The following is a 27,306-nucleotide window of genomic DNA, read 5'->3' on the forward strand; positions in this document are numbered from 1 at the left end:
CTTCTCTCTGAACTTTAATCCCCTTTCCTAATTCCTCCTTAATTTCTTTTGCTGATTGCTCCATGGACAGATGAAATAATGTGGGGAATAGGCTACACCTATGTCTCATGCCGTTCTGAATTATTACTTTCCTCTCACGTCCTTCGACTTTCATAAATGCAGACCGGATTTTCTATAAGACGTAGACAGCTGTTCGCATCCTGTATTTTATCCCTCCTACCTTCAGAACCTCAAACAGTGTTTTCCACTCAACATACACGAGAGCTTTTTCTAAATTGAGAAATTCTATAAATGTCAGTTTAACATTCTTCAGTCTGTCTTCTGAGGTATGTCACAGGGGCAGTATTGCCTCATCTGTTCTCACATTTTCGTGGAACCCAAACTGATTTCCCCCGGGTCAGTATTCACGCAGATCTGGAGGATTTCTGACGCTGACTGTAGGTTTCACATCTAAATGATTCGCTATTTTAGCAATTTTCATCATTGCCCCTCTGTTTCTTCATGCCCCGCTGACTCAGTCGTTTAGGAAAATTGATGTCAATTTGGACGACCACCTAACTTAATTTTAACCATGTTAACCTCCATATATTTTATTTTTATTTTGGGGCCAGTATTTTGACAAAACTGTCTCTTATCGTTTTATGAAGGACTTTGAGGAATACGTCCTCGAATCTGTGGAACGTATGGTGAGTGAATAATACCTTTATTATCAGGCCTTATCACACTGAGAACTTGCAGATTGTTTTTCAACGTTTTAAGTCTATCTACCTAAAATTTCTCGTTGCTGCGGAAGTGGAAAAGGGCGCTACCTTCCATACCATAACGTGTAGATCTGGAAGAAGCATTATAACTCGCTAGGGCATTTTGTTTATAGGTAGCCAAATTACACAGTTTTGAACCTTCGTGCCGATAGTGTTTTCTTTCCTTCTGGTTCAATGCAGAGGAGTACTGTTGGATCCTGAAAAGCTGCCAAGTCAGTTGACACAATTCGAGTGTAATTTTCACCAGAACCGTTATAGAGGGAGACAAACTGGACATACCACACACTTCATAACCACTGTCCAGAGTGTGAGGAGACTGAAGAAGAGGTTCCACGATTTAAAAAAATGGATGAGGAAATATGATGTGAAGCGTGCTTTTCCCATTCTCCCTCTAAGATAGCGAAGTATCGTTCATATTAACAAAAGGCAGGAATTTGTTAAATATCCTGTCTTTCTGACTTGGAAGAAATCCACCATACCACCAGAACTATTGAAGACAGTTGTGTTGAAAATAAGGGAGAGAAGTCTACAATAACCAAGCAAACTGCAGTTCTTGAGTACTGTTTGGACGCTGGACATTCCTTGAGTTCAAAGATTTTGGCCTTATGTTACAAATACTGAGACCATTTTCCAAAAGAATCCATCGAAATATGATTTGTGGATAGTCTTATAAATACGGTGAGAGAGTTTCCACTAAGTTCTGCATGATGTCTAACAAAGGGACTGGCTTGAGTTGGGATCTTCCATCTGTATTTCAGTGTTTACTATATACGACGTAGCTGGTTCTGGTTGGCTGGTGGTACTAATGTGTAACATATTAATCTTGGCCTCCTGCATACTCTATTATACTATCAGGAAGCATACAGCATAACACATAAAAGAGTTTGTCATATTTTATCTACGTGGCTTGCTGCAGTTCTTCCTTTAGAATGACAGGGAGATTACCTATGGAAAAGTTGGCTTCTCTTTTTAACGATTCTGATGAAGTGTTTGAACTGTCGGAAGGTCACAAAACGTTTGGGGTTAACGTATTTTGTAGAATTTTGGAACACGTGTTATGTTCGAGTATAATGACTTTTCTGGAGACTAGAAATCTACTCTGTAGGAATCAGCATGGGTTTCGAAAAAGACGATCGTGTGAAACCGAGCTCGCGCTATTCGTCCACGAGACTCAGACGGCCATAGACACGGGTTCCCGGGTAGATGCCGTGTTTCTTGACTTCTGCAAGGCGTTCGATACAGATCCCGACAGTCGTTTAATGAACAAAGTAAGAGCATATGGACTATCAGACCAATTGTGTGATTGGATTGAAGAGTTCCTAGATAACAGAACGCAGCATGTCATTCTCAATGGAGAGAAGTCTTCCGAAGTAAGAGTGATTTCAGGTGTGCCGCAGGGGATTGTCGTAGGACCGTTGCTATTCACAATATACGTAAATGACCTTGTGGATAACATCGGAAGTTCACTGAGGCTTTTTGCGGATGATGCTGTGGTATATCGAGAGGTTGTAACAATGGAAAATTGTACTGAAATGCAGGAGGATTTGCAGCGAATTGACGCATGGTGCAGGGAATGGCAGTTGAATCTCAATGTAGACATGTGCTGCGAATACATAGAAAGAAAGATTCCTTTATATTTACCTACAATACAGCAGGTCAGCAACTGGAAGCAGTTAATTCCATAAATTATCTGGGAGTACGCATTAGGAGTGATTTAAAATGGAATGATCATATAAAGTTGATCGTCGGTAAAGCAGATGCCAGACTGAGATTCATTGGAAGAGTCCTAAGGATATGCAATCCGAAAAAAGAAGTAGGTTACAGTACGCTTGTTCTCCCACTGCTTGAATACTGCAGTGTGGGATCCGTGCCAGATGGGGTTGATAGAAGAGATAGACAAGATCCAACGGAGAGCAGCGCGCTTCGTTAGAGGATCATTCAATAATCTCGAAAGCGTTACGGAGATGATAGATAAAATCCAGTGGAAGATTCTGCAGGAGAGACGCTCAGTAGCTCGGTACGGGATTTTGTTGAAGTTTCGAGAACATACCTTCAGCGAGGAGTCAAGCAGTATATTGCTCCCTCCTACGTATATCTCGCGAAGAGACCATGAGGATAAAATCAGAGAGATTAGAGCCCACACAGCCCTTCGAATCGTGCACGTACACTACGAGTTGTGTGACATGCTGCACTGCTAGACGCCATCATGCTGAGGAAAAGCAAACTGCATGTTCAAAAAAATGGTTCAAATGGCTCTGAGCACTATATGACTTAACATCCGAGGTCATCAGTCCCCTAGAACTTAGAACTACTTAAACCTAACTAACCTAAGGACATCACACACATCCATGCCCAAAGCAGGATTCGAACCTGCGACCGTAGCAGTCGCGCGGTTCCGGACTGAAGCGTCTGGAACCGCTCGGCCACCGCGGCCGGCTAAACTGCAAGTAAGGGTGGATACAATGCCGAGGACAGATGCATACTTGTGTTGTCCTATTATGACATCCATAATTACGAGCTCACCCAACCAATGTCACAAAAATATTCCTCAGACCCTAATACTCTGTGTTGGTTGTAGGGCGTTTGATTTCAGACATTTCACGCCTTACATGCCAACAGATGTCCAGCGTAGCATTAAACGTGATTCATCCGAAATGGCCACCTGTCGCCACTCAATGAGCGTCCAGTTGCGATACTGGGGTGCAAATTCCAGCCTTCCTCATCAATAAATATCGGTCAGCATAGGTGCTTGAACTAGGCGCCTGCTTATGTGCCCAGACACGTCTCCACAGACATCGGCTAATCATTGTTGTTTATGGCGCGTGGTGAACTACAGTTACCTCGGTGTAGTGTTTTGGATAGTGCCATTCTGCCATGGGCTATGTCCTTCAAGCATGGAGATGCGCGAACGGTTTACAAACTTCGCCGTTTTGGAAATGCATCCACCCTTGGCAAAAAAAGCCGGTGATCATGCCCTTTTGGGGGACAGATAAACCGCTCCGCTTCGACATTCCGACAACGACTGCACTGTTTGCCTTGTCACACCAGCACACTTTATATAACATCCACTGCTACTGTTGCCGCCCGCCGTTTGTCATCGGTTATTGCACGCTGATGTCCAACACAGTCTGTGGTCATGTTAACGTGACTGGCCAATACAGAATAATTTATATAGTCTTCATCAGCGTAGAACAAGCTCTGTGCTTTTCTGAATTCATTATGTGCAAGTAGACCAAGATTCCAAATAAACAGAGAGAAAAAAATGTTCAAATGTGTGTGAATTCCTAAGGGATCAAACTGCTGAGGTTATCAGTCCCTAGACTTACATAACACTTAAACTAACTTATGCTGAGAACAACACATACATCCATGCCTGAGGGAGGACTCGAATCTCTGGAGGAAGAGGCCGCTCATTCCGCGACATGGCACCTCAAACCATACGGCCACTCCACGCAGCGAATAGAAAGAACTGATAAGTGGTAGAACCACTCATTTACATACCTGGAAATCTACAAACCGCACATCAGCAACCTTCTCTTCTGAATACTTGAACATCATATTGTTCTTCCAGCAATCAGCGTGAACCAAAACCTTCAGCTTGGTATCTTGCATTTTACGGATCAATGACTCTTTCACTCGCGGCATTATGGTGTTCGCAAGGTCGATGTACTTCGGTGAATATTCTTCCCAGCCGGGTACCCTTTTTATGAAATCTGCAATAGCAGAGCACGTGCAGCGTATCATCTGACGAAAGAAACCTTCCATGGTCTCAGCTGCAAACATGTCCGTATTGAGTTGGACGCCGTAGTCAGGGCGCTTGCTGAGCACGTGGGCAGTGCCGGCGTGGAGGCGCGCGTAAGCTCGCATCACCACCTCGCAGTGCTGGTAATCGAGCGGTCGATCGGCGTCTGCCAGTCGATAGCCGGCGGCCACCAGGTCGTCCAGCACGAGGAAGGCCCTGGGCGTGGCGCCGTGGTGCAGGCACGTGGCCGCCAGCGGACGGAACGACGCGCCCTCCACCCCCTGCAGAGCCTCGTGCGCTGTGGGCATCACCTCCCCTAGTATTAGCGACTCCGTATCGAACGCCTCCAGCTGTGAAATAAGGTATTTTGTTAGTGGCACCATCCAGTTTTCTACATTACAAAATTTTCCAAGGTTTTCCACATATAAGTGTGCACATGCTCTATTATTTACCTTTACAACTACGAGATACCTACACTTGAGTAGTTCGGACCTTCCTTCTTTCCAACTTGACAGACACCAAAGTCTACACTAGGCTAACATTGACTCACTTCTGTCATCTGATCCAGGAATTCACACCAGAATATGTTCTTTCTATCACCTACAGTTCCTCCATTCCATATCCTCTCCACAAAGCAAGACTCCATTACCTACACTTTCATCACCCAAGTTGTGAAATCTAACTACCAATACTCACAAGCAACAATCTTTACAACAGATGATGATTAACTGAAAACCATCAGCTGCCGACAGGTGTTGTTGATTTACCTCGATGTGGACAGCTGAAAATGTGTGCCCCGACTGGGATTCGAACACGGGATCTCCTGCTTACATGGCAGATGCTCTATCCATCTGAGCCACCGAGGACACAGATGAATAGCGCGACTGCAGGGACTTAACCCTTGCACGCTTCCCGTGAGACCCACATTCCCAACTGTCCACAATTCTACATATGTAATGTACTTTATAGATATTTGCCCATCCACTCATTACTCGCGCACACTTTGGCGATTACCATAAGAGTTTGGGCAATCTGTGCGCATTCGCACAGACGAAGGTCAATGGCTGGGTAGCCTTTAACTATATATATGGAAACAGTAACTGTTCTCAAAAGAACAGATACTGTTGATGACCGTGCAGCTTTTCCCTGGAATACACATAAAGTGCATTATCTGTTCTTTCGAGAACAGTTACTGTTTCCATATACATAATCTTTACAACATTCCCACAAGTTTTACATCAAACTCTCGATTAGTTCTCTCCATTTCCAAGCATCTACCCAACAACTCATTAACTTATACTGGTATCACTCAATCATCAGAATTATCACAATGAAAAGTGTCCTAATTTTAATCTCTCTAAGTATAACAAATATTCACATTAGAGAAGAAAATTAAGTGGAATGAAGAGTGCTGATGTGGCTGTTAACAGCTCTCCCACCTGAGGATTATATTTTTCAATTAAACAGTAATTTGATAACAAATGTTAGCAGATTTCAAAGAGATTGTTATTTTGTGCTAAGTATTTACACACCTATACTACATTAAAAATAAATTTAAGAGTAAAAAATTGTCATCAAGGACTATTTTTTTCGGCTTATGTCACTTATTTCATTTGGTATGTGATTCCCTACATTTCTGTTGGAGAACTTCTGATATCATGACATTCATTTTGCAGCAGATGACAGTTGTTGTAAATGACTGAAGCAGTTTAGAAATTAAAACTAATGTTCCACAGGGTTTAGCCATCAGAAATCTGCTTCTAGCAAGATGTGAATGTTCTGCCTTGTGTGAAACAAGAAGCAGGAATATTTATTCCTATTGGTAGCACAAATATTATTGATAAGCAAAACTAAGATGAAGAAGGACAGTCGTAAGTTTCCTTTTTACAGATCTCCTTGTGCTGATTTAGAAAAGGATGCAGATTATTAATCTCGCATTGAGAAAAGTGTAACACGTTGTTCAAACGAGGATCAGTAGCAACATAATATATTTAAGTTTTTATGGCAAATAATGAGAAAGGTTAAATTAATATACATATATAATGGTCCTTTAAAGCTACTGCCCTCAGATTGTTTTACTACAAGGAAAAGTGTAAATGTTGGAGACATAGATATAATGTAATTTCCTTATTTACAGTGATTAAGTGTTACTATCAGGTAAATGTAATTAAAATGATATTTAAGGTTAATGTACATACATCACATACACATCAAAATCAACTCACAGGTTATTGGTAAAAGATATCTTCACTGTCTGCCGATTTTAGAGGAGAATCTTTAATAAACAAGCGTGGAATGGTAAGATAGACATCACCTAACATAATGACTGCTTTTGAAAAAGATTTCATTTATAGAACTGGGAATATGAACAGACCAATCGAAAATGAATGCACGAAACGCCCTATGCACTGGCTGATGTATCTACAACAGAAGATGGAGAGACACTTCTGTGTTTTTTTTAGGCTGAAGACTTCTGACTAACTTTGCTACATAAATACTCTCTTACATTTTGGTATTTAACATTGAATATCATCAGAACAATTAATATAACCTCTATAATTCTCTATGAAATTCTCATTTAAATATTCACATTGAGCTATATAATTGATCTTGCCGTTGATGGAGAGGCTTGCGTGCCTCAACGATACAGATAGTCGTACTGTAGGTGCAACCACAACAGAGGGGTATCTGTTGAGAGGCCAGATAAACTTGTGGTTCCTGAAGAGGGGCAGCAACCTTTTCAGTAGTTGCAGGGGCAACAGTCTGGATGATTGACTGATCTGGCCCTGTAACACTAACCAAAGTGGCCTTGCTGTTGTGGTACTGCGAAAGGCTGAAAGCAAGGGGAAACTACAGCCGTAATTTTTCCCGAGGGCATGCAGCTTTACTGTATGGCATGGAGAGCTGCATCAAACCAGTCTCAGGACTGAAGACCACAACAACAACAACAACAACAATTAAAGTAATCGAAGCAAATTTCACCTTAAATGCTCTCAGAGACTGAAGCTCCAAAATTCTCGTGTTTCATTTCTTTGTGCCAGCTTGTGCTACCATTAGAGATTTACCTTATATTTTCTTTTGTGCTTCAGACTAACGTAATCGAGTCGGACTCTAACGCAGTAGAGTCGGATTTTACCTCATACACTCTCAGTACAAAGCACGAATTCCAACAACCTCCAAGAACATTCGAAAACACTGCTATAATTTCTTAGACATTTGAGAACATTCAAGAGCTACGTCTGCTCCTTCCCCTTCTTCTATTCAGGTATTAGGCAAAATTGCCTGTTACAGTACCTATCTTTGCTGGGGTCTTACTCTATCTCTTCTTCCTTGGCACTTATAATTTCTGACATTTAAGGGAAGTATTTCACTCCCATTCCTTCTGTGTGTTCATTCCATTTTCTCCTGACTTGACATTTTTAGTTCTTCTCTAATATCTTGATACATTAGTCTGACTTCTACTGTGAAACCTTTAAAATACGGCTTCCTTGCTTTTTGAAAATTACTCAGGTCATGCTTCCACAGAGCAGTGAGCGGAATGCAACAATTTGATAGAATTTAATTTGAGTACCTCTCCTAGGTTTGTTCTTAAGATTTAAGGAACTGTTGCACCTAAAATTTACAGAAAACTAGAGAACAAACCTGGAATATAGCAAAGTAGTGCACCAGGACATAATCTGCGTTATTTCTGTACATACGTATATAATAACCGGATTTTAAGGGGACAACTATTTGGAAATCACGGATATTTAAATACCATACACAAACATGTTAAATGTCAAGCACTGGCCAACAACAAAAATGATATTGTCTCTAAAACTATATTGTGGGAGAGGATATTTTAATAGGAGAATGGTAGGTCCAAAGAGAAATGATTACATAATGTTACAAAGAACTTGAAAGTAATGAATGTAGTGCCTATATAACTGGGAGAGGAAGAAGGAAGGGGAGTGGTAAATAAATATGAACCTATTGAAACGGCTGTAACACCCTTAGATTTTATAAGTACTCGGGGATACGACTTCTAGCAGTCTCTATCCTTAAATATTTGCCACTTTGACGGGAAGGAGACTGGTTCAATTCGCCTTTTGCCTGAACATAGTATTTAACCATGAAAGAGCAAGAGGCGGTAGAAGATAGAAATTGGAAAACAGAAAGAGAAAGAGAGAAGGCTAGAGTGGGTAGGTGGCATGAGATGGAAATGATGGTGTGTATTTATTTTTGAACCAGAGGAAATTTTGTTCACTGTTTCTTGTGAAACTGTTAAGAGAACCATTAGAGAATACAGAAAGTACTTTGTTATGTTGAATATCTGTCTGTTCTTTCAGTATATGATTGGGCTCCAGATCTGTTGTGGGTATATTTCAAGTGCTTGTAGTAAACTAAATATTGTAACTGAAGGTTGTTTATGACAAATTGTAAGACATTTATTGATGCCTGGACCGTTGTGTTTGCTGTCATAAAGGTGAGTTGTCACTGCAGATTTGAGATGTACATTTAGCCAAAGAGCTGATATGTGTTCATTATTTTGTATGGAAAATAATATGTCTCTCCTACTTATGTACAAAAACTGGGATAGTCTTGATATGTAATCTTGCAAACTCTTGGTTGTTTACGTTTGTCATATTTCTTACAACTGTGAGGCAGGACATGCTTTATCTTATGAAATGTGTCATAGCTCATTTTGTTGCCATATCTTTTGAACTGAGTGACAATTTTATAAGAAGCTCTTCCAATGAATAGAATACTGAAATACTTTATATTTTTTGTATCTGTTGATAATAAGTCTGTTGTCACCTTTCTATTGTCTTTGTTTTGGTATGTGATTAAAGAGGTGATCAGTTGTGGATAGTGAATATCAGTTATTAGTGGCTATTTGTTTCATTAATGCAGTTTCATTACCAAGTTGATGTGGTACCATTGGATAGTCACTGCCCTATTAATCACACTTCTGTATGCTGCCAGCATGGAGTGAAACTGACTGAAAGGGTTGCATAACTGTTCTACTTCAGTTTTGTTGCCCTGCAAAAGTATGGCGATGTCATCAACATATCTGTAATAGTAAATTATTTTACTAGCTAATGCATAATTAGAACAAAGAATTTGGGTTTTTAAGTGATCAGTATAAATGTCAACTAAGAAGCCAAAGAAACTTGACCTCATGGCTAACCCATCTGGCTGTTCATAAAATTTGTTGTTAAGCTACAAGTAATTATTTTTCAGTACATGTTCAAGGAGATTCTAAAACTCTTTAATTTTTGTTGCTGTAACAGGTTTAAATTAATTGAAATTTTTATAAATGATGTCTAATGTTGTCATGATTAACACACTGGCATACAAACTCACGAATCAACAGTCTTCTTGAGGATGATGAACAATTTCTTGTTTAGTTGCAATGCTGGGCTTTTTCTTGGGTTAACAACAGACATGACCAGGACGTTTTCTCTGTGGACCTAAGGCTGGATTCTTAAAACATGTGCTAAGGGTTCACCATGATTATGTCTTAAGTTTCTTGAACTCTGAAGAGGAAATGCTGCTGTTCATTGTTTCTTTGATCTGTCTCTGAAAACAGAATGTGGAATGTTCCCTAATTCCTTAATGTGTTGGTAAAACGCTCCTCTTTTCCATACAGTAGTAGGCCAACAAGAGCATCAGTGTGTTTTGTTAGTGTGGGTTGCCTACATCAGGGGCAAGCATGCACTCAGGTGCAAACCTATTTTTCTCTTTTAATTGACAGGTAATGACACCTTCCTTTTGATTGACAGGTCTTTAACCTGGTGTTCCCTCACTCCTCCCTCTCTCTCTCCTCCTCCCAATCACTCAGGAAACCTCCAACCCATCCCCCTCCTCCTCATTGATAAAGGTACACTTTCAGGCCTGAGTTATTCGAATAGCCCCATCACTCTTATATAAATTTGGTTGGCTTCTTAATTAAGTTGATCAATTAATTAACTCCTCCCCCTCTGGTAAACCCTTCAACACTCACCCTCCCCTCTCCCCTCCCCACCCCAACCTGGGCATTGGCGGCTCTGTGCTGGAGAGGATCTAATCATAGGTAATTCAATACATAGCAGAGAATATATTGTTTATTTATAAAAAATTCAGTTTGCAGGGGTTGAATTTCTCTTGCTCATCATTCTCCGCTGTTTGGGAAGATGCAGGTCTTGTAAGAAATAATTACACTGATTGCGTTTTTTTTTTATTCCGATCGCACAAGGAATACCGTCATGAAACACCCATCACACGTAATTATGCTGTTAAAAGTCTTTGGATCGCGAAGCACGCACCGTCCGCCACCTCCTGTCCGCTGGACAACACCCAATGGCACCTCATACCACCGCATATGCAGCTCACTGGGAGTTCTGCGAAGCGCAGAGGCACCATGCATCTATCTGTGCAAGAGTGACCGCTTGGGGCCCGCGACTGACACACAGGATGTCACACTAATACTGAATCAAAAGAATATGACAAAATCCAGTGAAACACATGTTCTTTCTCGGTTTTCCTCATGTCCTGCTGGGCCTGCACGCACCGTCAATCACTGTCGGACCACCCTGCAAACAAAGCAGTGTTTCAGTGTTTACCTGGTAAACCCCTGCAGACTACTGATGCAACTGAGATGCCTTCCTTCCAAGGCAAATTCTTGACTGAGGATGGATACCGCCATCGGCTCTAAGCTGCCATTTGTGCTGTACAGAAAGGAACTCACTGTAAGAAATTCAATTATATAGCGTAGGATGTACTGTTTATTTATAAAATTCGATTTGCAGGGGCTAATCTCACTTTCATTTTGTGGGAATACCTCACATCAGCAACTACATGTCCTAATTACACAATTGCACTGTAACAGACTGATGCTGTTGTATTACTGGAAAATTTTCCTGCGTGTGCTCATCTTGACATGCAGGGATCGACTGAGCTAGTGCACAGTGCCAACACCAGAGGAGGTTCCACCTCCTGTACCCCTCGCCCCCTTATTCCCCACCACTCCCAGAAAAATTGATAGAGTGACGACTCACTCTGTGCTGGAGAAGAAGGATCTCATGACACGAAATTCAAATCAAAGTCAATAATATATTGATAGATATTCTTTATTTAATCACTTGGGAAGACATCGTGACAGCACCCGCCCCCCCCCCCCCCCACACGCTTGCTCTCCATGGCATAATAACTGTAATCACAAGGGAATGGAATGAAAAGCGATATAGTAACCACCGTTTGGGCTCTCTCCCGCGCATGTGTCTATCGTCCGGGCGTCGCACGAAAGTCCTAATTACGGATCATGTCACTAAATACCACAGAACACAGACCGTATATCGGCCGCCTTTGATCTCGTGGCCCCCAAACAAAGCATCAAGTGGCAGCATTCTGTTGATCAGCAAATTCTAGACTCGCTTCCGTCTCTGTCGCTCCCAAGACGCCACTCCATGCTTGTCTGCTTGTCTGCGTGAACCAGTGTCTCAAAACACGAAGAGGGAGGTTTTCATCTCTCCTCAGTGTACTGTATTCTCATTATCTATGCTGGAAACAAAGGGAAAGCTGACGAAATTTCGACATCATAGATAATCCGCCGCGCATTATATCCAGAGCGATGTTGGGATGCAGATCTACAATATACCACGTCCAGGATAGGATCTGGAGGTTGATCTGCCACACATAATATCCGGAGTGAGATTCAGAGGTGGATCCAGACTCGAAAAACTCGGACCTGCTCCAGGTCATGGGAGCCATCCAGGTCACATGCACGGACACAGAAATACAGCAAACATAGAAAATGCGCTGCAACTGTAGAATATATGGTTGGAGGTGACTGGATGCATTCGAGTACAGTGATATACTATGCCGACCAACCGGAAAATAGTGCATTTGCGGTAGGTGTTGGCAGCTGTACAACTTTTACAAGCAATTTTACAATACGGAACGAGAACTGATGTCATGATCGCATGGGTAGAAGTGATATAAAATTTATAAAATTACGACAAATAATGGAAAATTCGTATAAATTGAGGAAGAATACGACAAAATGCGTGGGAGTTGAGGGAGTACTTGCATCTCTTCTGCTTGATGCAAAACAATCCTTGTACATGGGAACGATTATGTGACAGTAAGAGGAATGCAAGAAAACGGTGACATGGATGCACTGGGAAAGAGCCTTTTTGTCGAGGCAATGTGCTAATGTATGTCCATTGAGGTAATAGTGATACACGCGAGTTGACAGCTGTCTCTGATGCTTTCCTGGAAAAAGGAAGACCATCTACCTCTAACCATACTCGCATCTGGGTTAAAGGATCGTCGAGAGTGGATGAAGGGATCGGTTGAGATGGAGAAATAACGAGGTATGATTTAATGGTAGAGTAATTAGGAGAGAGAGGGCGACGTTGCTCCAGATCATTCGATCATTTTTTTCCGTTGTTCTGTCATAGTGCATGTTGTGTGACATAACCTGCGTTCGACTCGTATAAAACTGCATATTCTGTGTGTGACTTACAGCACTGTCAACTTGCAGTCATTAACAGAAAACCTCTCAGTCATCAGAGGACTTCCATCTCATGAGTGATGAAAGGTGTGCATCCTGTTTCGACACATTCCTCTAGAAGAACGATGATTTATGCGACGTTCTCCATCCCCCTGCCGCATCTTAGGCATAAAATCGAGTATTCAGTTTCATAACTGCAGTGATTCTAAGTTAGCGATAAGTGTTTGTGAGGTACTGCACTCCCTGTGTATACATCTGCTTGACAGATGTCCTGTTTACGGAGTTAGTGGCGGCATGACGTATAATTTCACATGACAAACACCGTTGCTACGCGTTTGGCTCTTTCTTTGTAGGACGTACTCTCCGTTACTAACGATTATTTTACATAGGACTGACGCGAGCATAGTATAATTTCTGAACCGAGATCGGATGTGAACAGTGGGGGCTATACACCTCTGGAAAGCTATATTGAGTTTGTATCATAAACAATCGGTGTTTTACAGAAACAGGTATTTCATTTCACAGTTTCTCTCCATAGTTTGTCATACAGAAACCTACAAAAAGCTTTGCATCACCCCAGTTCCCAGAACTCCTGAAGATAGACGTTGACTGTGTATATTCTACCACAGACACAGTCCCCTTGACTGTTCAGATATGTCACTAAACCCACCCAAAGATGTAAACAACAATGCATGAGCAACGCCTATTAGATGGAGGGGGTATGACAGCCGAACAGTCCCAGTCATTCCACCAAGAAGGAGGTACACTGCTCGTGTTGTCTGTAGTTCAACCATGTCTAGAAGGTCAATTTCGCGGTTCGATCGCGTCTGCATTGTTACTTTGTGCCAGGAAGCGCTCTCAACAAGGGAAGTGTCCAGGCGTCTCGGAGTGAACCAAAGCGATGTTGTTTGGACATGGAGGAGATACAAGGAGATAGGAACTGTCCATGACATGCCTCGTTCAGACTGTCCAAGGGCTACTACTGCAGCGCATACCGCTACCTACGGTTTATCGCTAGGAGGAAGCAACGCCACCATGTTGAATAATGATTTTCATGTAGCCACATGACGTCGTGTTACGACTCAAACTGTGTGCAGTAGGTTGCATGATGCGCAACTTCACTCCCAACGTCCATGGTGGGGTCCATCTTTGCAACCACAACACCATGCAGCGCGGTACAGATGGGCACAACGACATGCCTAATGGACGGCTCAGGATTGGCGTCATGTCCCCTTCCCCGATGAGTGTCGCATATGCCTTCTCCCAGACAATCATCAGAGACATGTTTGGAGGCAACCTGGTCAGGCTGAACGCCTTAGACACACTGTCCAGCGGGTGCAGCAAGGTGGAGGTTCCCTTCTGTTTTGGGGTCGCATTATGTGGGGCTGACGTACGCCGCTGGTAGTCATAGAAAGTGCCGAAACGACTGTGCGATACGTGAATGCCATCCTCTGAACGATACTGCAACCATTTCGGCAGCATATTGACGAGGCATTCGTCTTCATGGACGACAATTCGCACTCCCATCGTGCAAATCTTGTGAATGACTTCCTTCAGGATAACGACATCACTTGACTAGAGTGGCCAGGTGGCCAGCATGTTCTCCAGACATTAACCCTATCGAACATGCTTGTGATAGATTGAAACGGGTTGTTTATGTGCGACGTGACCCACCAACCCCTAGGAGGGATCTACGCCGAATCGCCGTGTAGGAGAGGGACAATGTGGACCAACAGTGCCTTTCTGAACTTGTGGATAGTATGCCACGCCGAATACAGGTATGCAGGTGTGTACAGAAATCTGGACCACCACCTCTGAAGGTCTTGCTGTATGGTGGTACAACATGTAATATGTGGTTTCCATGAGAAATAATTCCAGTTTTCTGTACAGGTTCTGGAACTCTCGGAACCGATGCGATACAAAACTTTTTTGATGCGTGTACGTTTCTTACATTTGGATAGTAGCAGCGTTGCATTCCACACGACTGATAGGTCAGAAACCACACCACTTTAATTTTATAGCCTGTTTTAAGTGCAGAACAGTGTATCTTTAGAAGTGTATGTGTTTATGTTCTCTCTTACCAATACCTTTTTCGACTGACCCCAGACACTAGAAGAATACTAGGAACTGAAGGGCAGTCATAAGGAGTCGGCAACCGGAAGTACCGGATTAGCTCAGCCTTTGACGTATACAAAGGATGCAACTACCTGTCTGAACTTGCCCGCAGCAGCAAGTACTGGCGAAGAGACCAGTGTGATGGGTGAGCGCGACAAAAGCGGACATGTGTGTGTTACATGAGCGAAGATTCAGAATGATGGACGTTTGTGCTGGACGTATTGATAACATACGAATTTCTGCCACTCCAATCATCCCAGGATACCCTCCGTGGCCGGGGGTGGTGCACTCTGACCTACACACACGTCCACGACTGCGACTGCAGCCCGTAAGGTAGCGTTCTCGCTTCCCGTGCACGGGGTCCCGGGTTCGATTCCCGGCGGGGTCAGGGATTTTTCCTGCCTCGATATGACTGGGTGTTGTGTCGTCTTCATCATCATCATTCATCCCCATTAGGGTCGGAGGAAGGCAATGGCAAACCACCTCCACTAGGACCTTGCCTAGTACGGCGCTGCGGGTCTCCCACATCGTCCCAACGCTCCTCGGAGTATGGGACCTCATCATGATCATCATCGTCATCTTTACGTTGGCGCTAGCAGTGTACATGTGAATGATAGCCGCGTGGGGCGCGGAGCGTATGGACCTTGGGACAGGAGTGCCCGGGATGTGTGAGTGCTTCCAGCTGTCTGCGGCATGAAGCCCAGACAGCTTATTGCTGCGGACTGGATCATAGTTTAAGTGTGTCGTGTTTAGTGCTTCTGAATACATCGCAGTGGACACTGTCTTACAGTGGTATTTGCTGTTATCTATTCTATCACGCTGTAGAGCCTTCCTCTGTCCTTCCGAGAGTAGCAGAGAGAATCAATTTAGGAAACTTCTAAAAATCCAATCGCAATGTTAAATTAGCGATTGATCAATTTATTATTTCCGATAGTTGTAATGCGTGCAAGCGTGCATCCAGTGCGGGCAGGCATGGTCGGCGGGCGACAGGAAACAATAGTGGTTCTCAGAAGCAAGTGGCACGTGCTTCATGATTGCGAATTTGGGTGATCATCAAGATATTTTCAACAGATATGTTTAGTGGAAATGTTGTGGTGGATGAGATTGCGTACAACACTTCGGATATGTTTAATGCTACGATTTATTTGTGTCGCAAATTTCATTACGTGATTTACATAATGTTTGCATGTGATACTCAAACGTCGAAAATATATTTTATTACGAAGTAGGATCATTATAGGGTGGAAGTGAGCGTTTTAAGCGATCTATTTGACTCTGGTAAATTGTTGAACAATTAATTTGACAGGGTAGTGCAAATAGATTATTTCACTCTATTTTTGATATCGAAATTTCGTCAGCTTTCTCTCTGTCTCCAGCATGAGCCAATAGAGGTACAGTATTCTGAGGAGAGATGAAAACCTCCATCTTCGTGTCTGGAGACGTTCGTTGACGCAGACAAGCATGGAGTGGCTTCTTGGGAGCGATGCTTTGTATGGGAGACTCGAGATCCAATCCATGGTCGGTGATATTTAGTAACATGATCTGTAATTAGGAAACTGGACTGTTTTGACTTTCGTGGCGGTGCCCTGACTATAGACACAAACGCAGGAGAGCTTAAACAGTGGTTATTGTATTGCACTTCATTCCATCCTCTTGTGATTGCAGTTATTATATCATGGAGAGCAAGCGTGGGGGGGGGGGGGGGGTGAGTGCAGTCACGCATCTCCCACAAAGTGATTAAATAAAGAATATGTATCAATATATTATTGACTTTGATTTGAAATTAGTGTCGCGAGGTCCTGCTTCTGAGTCGTTTTCCTACCAATTTTTTCTTGGAGTGGTGGGGAGCGAGGAGGCGGGGGTATGAGGTGTGGAGTGTCCCCTGGTGGTAGCACTGTGCACTAGCTCAGTCAATCCCTGCATTTCAAGGTGAGCGCAGTGTAATTATGTAATTAGAACATGTAGTTGCTGGATGAGAACTTTTCCTCCCAAATAAAAGTGAGATCCAGCCCCTGCAAATTGAATTTTATACATAAAAAGTATATCCTGTGTTATATAATTGAATTTCTTGTAGTGAGATCCTTTCGCTACAGCACAGACGGCAGCTTAGAGCCTGTGACGGAATATATTCTCGGCCATGAATTTGCCTCGGTTGGAAGGCATCTCGTGTGCGTCAGTATTGTGCAGGGGTTACTGGGTAAATACTGCTTTGTTTTCGGTGCCATCCGGCCTTGATTAACGGCGCATGCAGGCCCAGCAGGACACGGGGAAAACAGAGAAAGAACATTTGTTTCTATTGCAATTTGTCATATGCTTTTGTTTCAGGATTAGTGAGACATCCTGTGTGTCAGTCGCGAGGCTTGAGTGGTCACTCCTGGAGAGATGCATGGCGCGGCCGCTCTTCGCAGAATCCCCAGTGAGCTGCATGTGCGGTGGTGTAAGGTGGCATTGGGTGTGGTCCAGTGGACAGGTGGTAGCGGACAGTGCGTGCCTTGCGATCGAGACTTTTAACAGCATAATTACATGTGATGGGTGTTTCATGATGGTATTCCTTGTGCAATCAGAATAAAAAGACGCAATCGATGTAATTACTTCTAACAAGACCTGCATCTTCCCAAACGGCAGAGAATGATGAACAAGAGAAATCCAACCCCTGAAAACTGAATTTTTTTTATAAACAATATATCCCCTGCTATATACTGAATTACCTATGATTAGATTCTTCCTCCCCAACACAGAGCCGCCAATGCCCAGGTAGGGGTGGGGATGGGAAGAGGGGAGGGGGAGTGTTGGCGGGTTTACCAGAGATTAATTGATCAACTTAATTACGAAGCCAATCAAATTGATAAGAGTGAGGGGTCTATTCGAATAACTAAGGCCTGAAAGTGTACCTTTATCGGTGAGGGGGAGGGGGAAGGGTTAGAGGTTTCTTGAGGGGTTGGGAGGAGGCGAAAGATGGGGACAGGTGGGGGAACAACAGGTTAAGGACCTGTCAATCAAAAGGAAGGATTATCCAAAGGGAGTCATTACCTGCTCCTGAGTGCATACTTGCCCCAGATGTAGGCAGCCCACACAAACAATACATGCTGATGTTCTTGTTGCCCTACTACTGTAGCCATCTAATTTCGTTATGACAGAGACATTTCTTTAATCAGACACGACTGCAATGGCTTACCATTAAATTATAGGCAAGCAGTCTGTGCAAGTGATTCTTCAATTGATATTTCGGCCTGGTACTATCCAGCCATCCTCAGAGTGATAAGACAGTGCCAAGTGCGTCCGTTTGTGTTGCACTGCAGTGGTATTACGCATACGGGTCACAGATGCCGGTCGGCGGCAAAGAGGTACACATACACATGCGTTACCGGAGGTAAAAGCGTTCCGACATTCGATTTGTTTGTCGACGCATATTCAGCGGCGGTAACACCTTGACGACTTCTCTGCAGTTTAATTACACCAAGAGCCAGATTCTATGCGTGACCCTAATTTCTGTTCATTAAATTATGTTTATTAAATTATCAGTTAATCTGATTTCTATGGCTTCCTTGGAAATAGAATCCCAAAAGTAAGAGGTGGATGTTAAAATCTTCATGTCACTGTAGTCATGACCTTTATCTATGCAACGTTCAGCCACAGCTGACATATCTGGCTGTAGTAAGCGTGTGTACCTTCGGTATTCCACGCACCGCTCATGAGCGATGCGTGTTGTCTGACCTTCATATCATTTATTAGAATTTCTGCATGGAATCTGATATATATCCGCCTTACGAAGCAATAAATCATCTTTCACAGAACCGAGTAAGGCTGCAGTCTCCGTAGGAGGCTGAAAGATCACCTTAACACGACGTTCCTCGAGAATATGGCTTTTCTTCGATGAAAGAGCACCCACGCAAAGTAAAAACACTTTTCATCTGAAAGTAAAACTTTCTTCTTCCAAGGCATGTACTTGCATTCTAGGGTTCACATTGAATGGTCTGTGGATTTGTTTCTGAGAGTATCCATTTGCTTTAAAAATACTTTGAGACGTGTGAGCTCTTCCTGCAAATTATCATTATCGTGTATACAATGTGCTCTGCGCGCTATGGTCCTAAAGGACACCTATGATGTGTGATGGGTGATGTCAGTTGTTGGCATTTAAATATAGATTCGCATGAGTTGCTTGACGATATACAGCATGTTCTAATGTGCTGTCAATTTTACGACGAACGAGAGCACCCAAAAAAGGGAGTCAGCCATCTTTTTCTATTTACATAGTAAAATTTAATGCTGCATAGAAAGAATTCAGATGCTTAAGAAAAATGTAATTCATCCTGCCCTTGAGGCCGTACTACAAAGATGTTGTCCACGTACATCCAGAAGACTGGTGGTTTAAAACTTGCCAAGTCCGGTCTCTTGTCCACGAAGTCTTCCATAAAAAAATTAACTACCAGAAGAAAGAGGGGGCTTCTCACAGCAACTCCATCAGTCTACTCATAAAATTCACCATTGAACGAGAAATAAGACGACAGGAGTAAATGTTCAAATAAGGTTGTGATGCTTTCGTCAAAATGCTGGCCGATAAGAGACAAAGAATCCCTTAAAGGTATGAACGCTTTCACCACAATTGGGGCGTGTGTAAGTGTACCTCTTTGCAACCGACCGGCATCTGTGATCCGCATGCGCAGTATCGCCGCATGGAGTAACTACACTAACGCCATGCTTGGCATCTTGTCGTCAGTCTTGTGATTCGCTCTGGTAGCGGCCGGACGATACGCGGCCAAAATATGAGTTGAAGAAACGGTATTTGCGCTGAAGCATGCCCGAAAATGGTTTACTCATTATGCCGTGAGAAGTTATTTTCTTTCAATTTTTGACTGAAATTACTGGCTGTTTACGTGTCTTTAAATGTCACAGTCTGTTGCTGGTCTTCCTGAAGTGCTTAAGTGCTAAGTTTGCCTTATGAGTCACTATTACCTGTTTTGTGTGTCCTTTATTTCAAAATTTGCAGTTTTTATAATGTTATTGATCATGTGATTCATTGTTTGTTGGTCTAACTTGTACCTAATGTTACGACTCAGGCCTTTGTCAAGAAGACAGATTTCATCCTTTTCAAAGTGGATGTCTCTTGTGTTGTTGACTGAAGGCTGAAACTACCCTATGGCAACTTTTACATGAAATGTTAATGGATTTTGTTATGTTTCGAGCTTCAGGAGTTTTCTTGGAATGGGCTTCTTCGACTTTTTTCATTGTTTCCTACCCAGTTACACGCTGAATGAGAAGACAGATAATGAAGTCTCAAAAGATTCCGAGATATATTAACATTTACATTTACACGAACTATTTTATCACGGTCATTGTTTAGTGACATCTCTCACCTGTTCTGTCAGCTCCTTGATCCCACCACGATCGTGATCAGCCTTCACGATCAGCGACTGGTGCTCGACATCCCCACCCTCGCCAAGTGTGAAGCTGACCTGCACCCTGTACATCTGACTACCGTAGCCAGCACCAGTTTTGCACGCTAGTTCCACTGAAATGGACTGCACTGTTACAGCTTCGCACGACCGATGTTTCTTCAGCGCCGTCTCTATCATGGGGTTGTCGATCCATTTGGCCGATGCTGACGTACTGCTTCCTGATGCATCCATTCTCCTTCTGTAAACAGACTGAGTATGGACTGAAGATATGAAGTAGCAGTGAGCTTTTCTTTATTGCCAAACATCTGTACCAATAAATGAACAATATATGAGATGTCTTCCAGAACGCACATTTCGTTGGTAACTCTAAGAAAGACTATATTGCAGTTAACATTCTATGTGTGCACCACAAAAGGTGGCTTCCTTGGTATTGGTCACGGTTTTTGTATTTTGTTGAAGGCACTTATAAAAATAAAATCATGAACATTGTGTGAACTTCCTGCAATGTTTCCTTTTCTGAAGACATGTAACATGGTAGCAGGAGACAGTGTGTGGTATTTATATTGCCAAGACAAGAACTGAATCATTATTTATTAGTTAGTGGGTACATTCACTTCTGGTGGGTGGGGTTAGTCAAAACTGAAATTTTTAAATCAAATACTGGTTAGTAATAGTTACTTAAATGTGTACTTGAGTGTGAAAGTAGCAAATCGACAAGTAGAAACAACTAGGTAAGCCAACTGCAGGGATGGATTGGTGATCTATTGCAGTTAATTTTATTCTGTGTGAGGTATTGACTTTCGAGTTAAGACTGAAGTTCTTTTTATCTCTGTTGCCCGTTTGAAGAGCTTCACTAACATAGACAAACGCTTTTGAAAACATTTAAAAAATTAAAATGTTGCCAGAATTAATTAACATTTAATCAGTTCTTTTTCGATACTGGCTACTGTGAAGTCTGGCTGCAGGAAGTTGGTTCAAGCCGATGTAGGTTGAGGTAGTCATGAAGTGATAAAGAGCCTTGAACAGGACAGATTAGCGTGAAGTGCTTCAGTCTCTGGACTGAAAGCAACAAAAACATGTTGAATTACTTGGATTTTCATTTATTATCGATTTTAGATAAGACTAAGCATTAGCAGGCTGAGATAGTGTGTTATGACTGGGCTGCAGAGCATGAGTAAAATAACATGGGGAATGTGGATTCTGCAAAACAAGTACAGCACATTGATATCAGGACTGGTGTTACCTATCAGCTGCGGACTCCCATTCTAGAAATAGCTTTCCAACAGGTGACGGTAATATTTAGATCCCATTATCACAGACGTGAACTAAGAGTCTTCATAAAATGAAGCTTCAACCAGAAATCTCGAATACAAGTAGAAACCAAAACATTTTTCACATGTATTTCCAACTGTTAGTTGTAAAAGAACCGTCACATTAGGTGACTCACTCTCCCAATCCATGCTGTATTATAAGACATTCTTCTTTGAATGCTTCCTACAGCAACATTCCATTTCAGCAGTATCATTTTTGCCATCCACGTCGCTTCGTCAGGGATGTGGTCAAACGTTAATAAATATTTGAATTTCAGCTGGTTTCTTGACTACAGGCTTCCAGTGTCTCAGCTAGTTTAGAACGGATATAATCCTCATATAACTTCTTTCCTCCTTTCGATTTTCAACAACGTAGATTGTTGTCAGTCAGTGTAGGTAAACTGGAGTGCAATAAACGTTCCATTGAAACAAGTTATTTGATATTATGTGGCCAGATGCAGATCCTCAGTGCTCTCTTGACCTTACATATCGTACAGTTCCCACAGAGAGAAAATGTAGCATGTTCCTTCTCTACTAATTCCTCGATTTTTTTTGGTATTGTCATCCTCAGGTTCACCTGTTACAGGAAACCGAAGTTTCGGCTACTGCACTTAATTTCATGAGGACGACGAAGTGAAAGACGCTGTTATTAGGTTGATCTGGTTGAAGACAGAAAATTTCCACATTGATTATAGACGTAAATTAGTCACAAGGAGGACCACTAATCTAAACAACCCGAGTATTGATGGTATAGATAGCCACAATAAGAATATTTTCAATTTAACATAAAGTAGATATACTGTCAAGACTGATCAGTAAAACCCCGCGAATGGGGAATAGGAGGGTTGTCCAGAAAGTAAGTTCCGATCGCTCGCGAAATGGAAACCACAGTGAAAACCAGAAACGTTTTATTAGCAACAGTCAGGTACACCTTCCACCTAGTTCCCAACATAGTCGCTGCTCCAACTTCATGTTTTGTCGTAGTGTTGTATCAGCTTGCCAATATCCTAGTCATAGAAAGCAGCCGCCTGTGCTTTCGGCCAGTTATCTGCACTGGCCTGCAGCTTGTTGTCTGTGGAAAAATTTTGTCTCCATAGCCAGCGGTTCTTGTGAGCAGAGATGAGACTCGGAGGGAGCCAATTACGGACTGTATTGTGGGTGATCAAACACTTCTCAACGGAAACGCCGCAGGAGCGTCTTCATTGCCCCTGCACTGTGCGGCCGAGAATTGGCATGAAGAAGGAACTGCTCGACGGTTGTGTCATGTGGGCTGCATGACACAGGCGAAATCTCTAACCAGGCCCTCATACTTGGTGGGAGGCGCTATTCCCTACGCAGCTTTACGTGCTCACCGTTCACTCAAAACTGAAAAGAGCGACGCGACACGATCGACGGGCATACTAGAGACACTGCCCAACACACCTGTGCAAAGCTTTACCGGATTTTCCCAGTGGTTTCCAATTCGCGACCGATCGGAACTTACTTTCTGGACAATCCTCGTAGTTTCAAAGTCTTCTGTACCGGTTCCATAGTAGTGATGAGGCAGTTTTAATACAGAGTATAAGGAAACGAATTCCCAGTAGTTATTGTAGTCAGACCATGGGATGGTGAGCTGAGAACCACCACACCTGATTAGGCTTGGCAAGCTCATACTGGGTGGTTATAACTAAAGTACAGCTATTCACTGAGGTCCGGCGTGGGCTCTAATTATCCTATGGCAGCAATACGTGGTAATGTGCTAATGCATTAATGTGGAACCGACTTACACTAAAAAACAGGTTCCAATTTTGGTCGCCAGGTGCAAATCTGGCGCTGTACGCTGTATGACAGTATGACATCCACGTTATCATTTGACAAGCCATACAGTGATGAACAGAATAGCTGTGAATAAGAGAGACTGTGCTCTGTTAGTGAAGCTATTTTATGTGAACAGCAGCAATTACATCAACATCTACATACATCTACATGACTGTTCTGCAATTCACAGTTGAGTTCCTGACAGATGCTGGTTCAACAGCAAAGTAAAATGTCTCACCTGTATGAGAATATACATAATGGATGTACGAGTACAGGTAGCAGATTCATGGATGATAGCCAAGTGGTAAGGCTACAGCTCGCGATAAGCGAGAAGTCCAGGTTCGAGACACGGTCTGCCACAAATTTTCATCGACGTCATTCCATTCTACAGCTGTTGGTTCTCTAACCTTAACGTAAAACACACTTAGGTTGATTACCACAACACATCAAGTCACTTTACTGTGGTGTTGGGTTAGTGCGACGTACTATGTCATGTGCCTCCATTTTTCTTTTAAAAAAATTGCAGTCTATAGTGTCTTTATAGGCAGAAGAATACGGGGGATGGCGCCATTGCCCTATAAATAATAAAGCGAGAATGGTGGGTGCTGTGTAGTACAGAGCACATATATGTGACTAAAAAAAAAAACAACAAAAAACAAAAAACATGCAGCTCCTCATTAAGCTCTTAAGTGCAGTTGGAGTACATTAACCCAAACATTACGTATTAACCAGGTCGAGGTGATCACGCATTGACAGTTGCCTCAGTAGCTATAACCATGCAAAACAGTCATAGGGTTGATAGACAAGTATGCTTACAGATCTCCGACTGCGAATCGCAAGCATCGAAAACACTTCAGACAGACTTGCTTTTGTGATGTGTACTTATTTATGGGGTTCAAATGGTTCAAATGGCTCTGAGCACTATGGGACTTAACATCAGAGGTCATCAGTCCCCTAGAACTTAGAACTACTTAAACCTAACCAACCTAAGGACATCACACACAGCTATGCCCGAGGCAGGATTCGAACCTGCGACCGTAGCGGTCGCGCGGCTCCAGACTGAAGCGCCTAGAAGCGCTAGGCCACACAGGGCGGCTGTTTATTGGGCAATGATGCAATGTAGCTGTAGCTTCAGTAAATACATAATGCTAGATTTACTGCCTAAGTACATGTATTTGGGAGGATAGTAATGGCATGTGTACCAAAAGACAGGTATGCTGCTTATAGCAGTGCTGGTAGAGTGTAGCGATCGGGAGAGGATCGATGATTAGTACAGAGACTGAGAGTGGTAGAAGGATGTAAATACATGTGACATAACGTCTACATGGAGGTCGTTTATTTGTAATAGAAGTTACCATTTCACTTGTTTTCTTTTGTCCGACTTATTGTGCAGATCAGTTAGATTACTTCTCACAATTTGTCCGTCTCTAATGACGAGATGTTAAACCCAGTCTTCCTTCCTTATCACATTTTTTGTGTAACTGTATACCGGAGACCCTCAATTGTAGAAGGGGGGGTGGGATATGTCAGGATGTTGGCGACGTTTCATTCCTAACACACTGGCTTTGGGTTTATGTACGGTGGTAGACTTTCCAACTAATTTGGAGAATGCTGTATCGAATAGGCACATAAAGTTCACGTTTAAATTATTTGGTTCGTTTGTCAGCTTAGCGGGTGAGTTTGTGTGTGTGTGTGTGTGTGTGTGTGTGTGTGTGTGTGTGTGTGTGTGTGTGTATTTGTGTGTGCGTATGTGTGTGTTTGTGAGTGAAGAAACGTAGAATATTTCACCATCACCATCACCATCACCACCACCACTTAGTTCTTTATGTGAACTACCATTGCTGAGATCCAATGCGTATAATGAACACAAATAACATTATGCTGATAAATCGTGCAGCTTCTTCCTCGAGTGTCCGAAAAAAACATATAATATTTCACAACCGTCGCTTAGTTGTGCATGTAGTTGAAAGTTGTCAAGACATCATTGTACAATAAGAGTATATAGTGTTTTGCCAAAGTATCATGCAATCTTTTTTTCACATGGAACCATGACGTGAAGCTGCTAGTGCGCGCCACGGGCTGCTAGCTGATATCCAATGACACCACACTTGTCCATTGCTGACAGAAGGACTGTGCTGTGGACCCCGTCGGAAAAGGCGGTTCGTGAGGCAGGGCGTTTCAGATCGTGGTAGTCTCATGTCAGCCATCCAAGATACTAGTAAACGGTAATGGAGGGATGTGATCGTTTGTCAGTGCGCTTACAGAAGGTATACGCAGTGCTGTATTTGTCGTTATATTTGTCCCAATAGGTCTGCTGGTGATTCGGTATAGTTCACTTGTAAGGGAATAAATCAGTTTCGTCCCTGAAATCGCAATGCTTCACTCCTGCACATGTTTCCTACAGGTTAACATTACCGAGGTGATGAACGCAGAAAAGAATTCTGCGGACGTGTTTCCTTGAAGCAATAGTTTATTTGCCGTACAGTGTCGTACTCAGAGCGGATTTCTGCAGAGTGCTTACAGAAAGATGCCGAATACTTCGCTGCATAGGACTCGCAGCATCATTTTCCCCAAAACAGGGATAGTTATGTTTTTGTACATTCGTCCATTATTCGTCATCGAAGCGCAAATGTGGTGCCTCAATAAAGTGATTATGAAACACAGTGCAAATGAACAATGTGGTCACATTAACATGGACACGTTAACATGGACATGTTAACGTCATTTTTGGTGTACCTGCACTGCAGGAGTATAATACGAAAAAAGCCACAGGGATAACATTACCCAGTTAATGTTAACTGAAATGTTCGTTTTGACTAATTACAGTCTTAACTGCAACTTGACTGCTAAACAGTTACACTAACCATTGCTTTTAATTGTGTGAAACAAACAGTACGCCTTACTTTTGACGAAAGTATGAAGTAGGTCTTTGGTGCAGACAAAAACTTAAAACTGAAATAAAATACCAGAAATTCTTAGATGCTTTGGAGTTTAGAATAAAGTGCCAGGTGGTTATAACTGTGCAGCTACTCAGAGAGGTCCAATGTAGGCTATAATTATTGTATGGCAGCGGAACTTGGTAGATATGCTAGTGTGTTAATGCAGAACCCATTTAAGTTAGGAAAAAATTAATTCCAACTTTGGCTATCAGGTGCAAATCTGGTGCTGTGAATGCAAGAGAGACATAAAGAAACGTTTCCGTATGTGATGGATTAAGAATGGGACATGATCAGAAAAGGTCAAAACAAGTGAGAAATGCATAATATCGACTTTATTATTAAATGCCGTTTATACAATTTGGTCAATATGAAAACGGAAGATGTCGACGAGATGCTGAATCCATAAAACGACGTAATCAACACTTGCTCACAGTAGTTCCGGTGGAATTTGGTCAACGTGTCAGTTAACGAGCATTTCGCTCTCATTTAAATATATGGCCGGAAGAGTCTGCCTTCAGGAATTGTGAAAAGAACCCTGTCGTCCAGGACCGTGTGCCACAAAGGGCGCAGATTCGGCACGAGATGGGGAAATTCACAGCTGTCTGTTGTGCTGAATGAGGCCTAGGCACTGTAGTGTGCGAGTGAGGCAGACGAGAACCTGTGTCATAGGGAAACCCCATAGAAGCCGTTTGCGGCTAGGGAGATGTAGCAGCTTTAAATATGGCGGACCTAAGATCGCCCACAAAGAAAAACATTTATGAAAACTATTT

At 42.6% G+C, this 27,306-nt stretch overlaps 1 protein-coding gene across 1 annotated transcript in view; it reads right to left on the minus strand.

The window, feature by feature from the left end:
* LOC126458036 (uncharacterized) overlaps positions 1-27,306 on the minus strand; it is a 49,876-nt gene that overhangs the window by 5,443 nt on the left and 17,127 nt on the right. Inside the window, exons 2-3 of the mRNA XM_050094829.1 lie at positions 20,449-20,739; positions 4,263-4,853 (exon numbers count right to left, since the gene is read on the minus strand). Coding sequence (XP_049950786.1) covers positions 4,263-4,853; positions 20,449-20,721 — 864 coding nt within the window. The 5' untranslated portion in view covers positions 20,722-20,739. The remainder of the gene's footprint in view (positions 1-4,262; positions 4,854-20,448; positions 20,740-27,306) is intronic.

Source organism: Schistocerca serialis, chromosome 2 (genome assembly GCF_023864345.2).
Source record: "Schistocerca serialis cubense isolate TAMUIC-IGC-003099 chromosome 2, iqSchSeri2.2, whole genome shotgun sequence".
NCBI lineage: Eukaryota > Metazoa > Arthropoda > Insecta > Orthoptera > Acrididae > Schistocerca > Schistocerca serialis.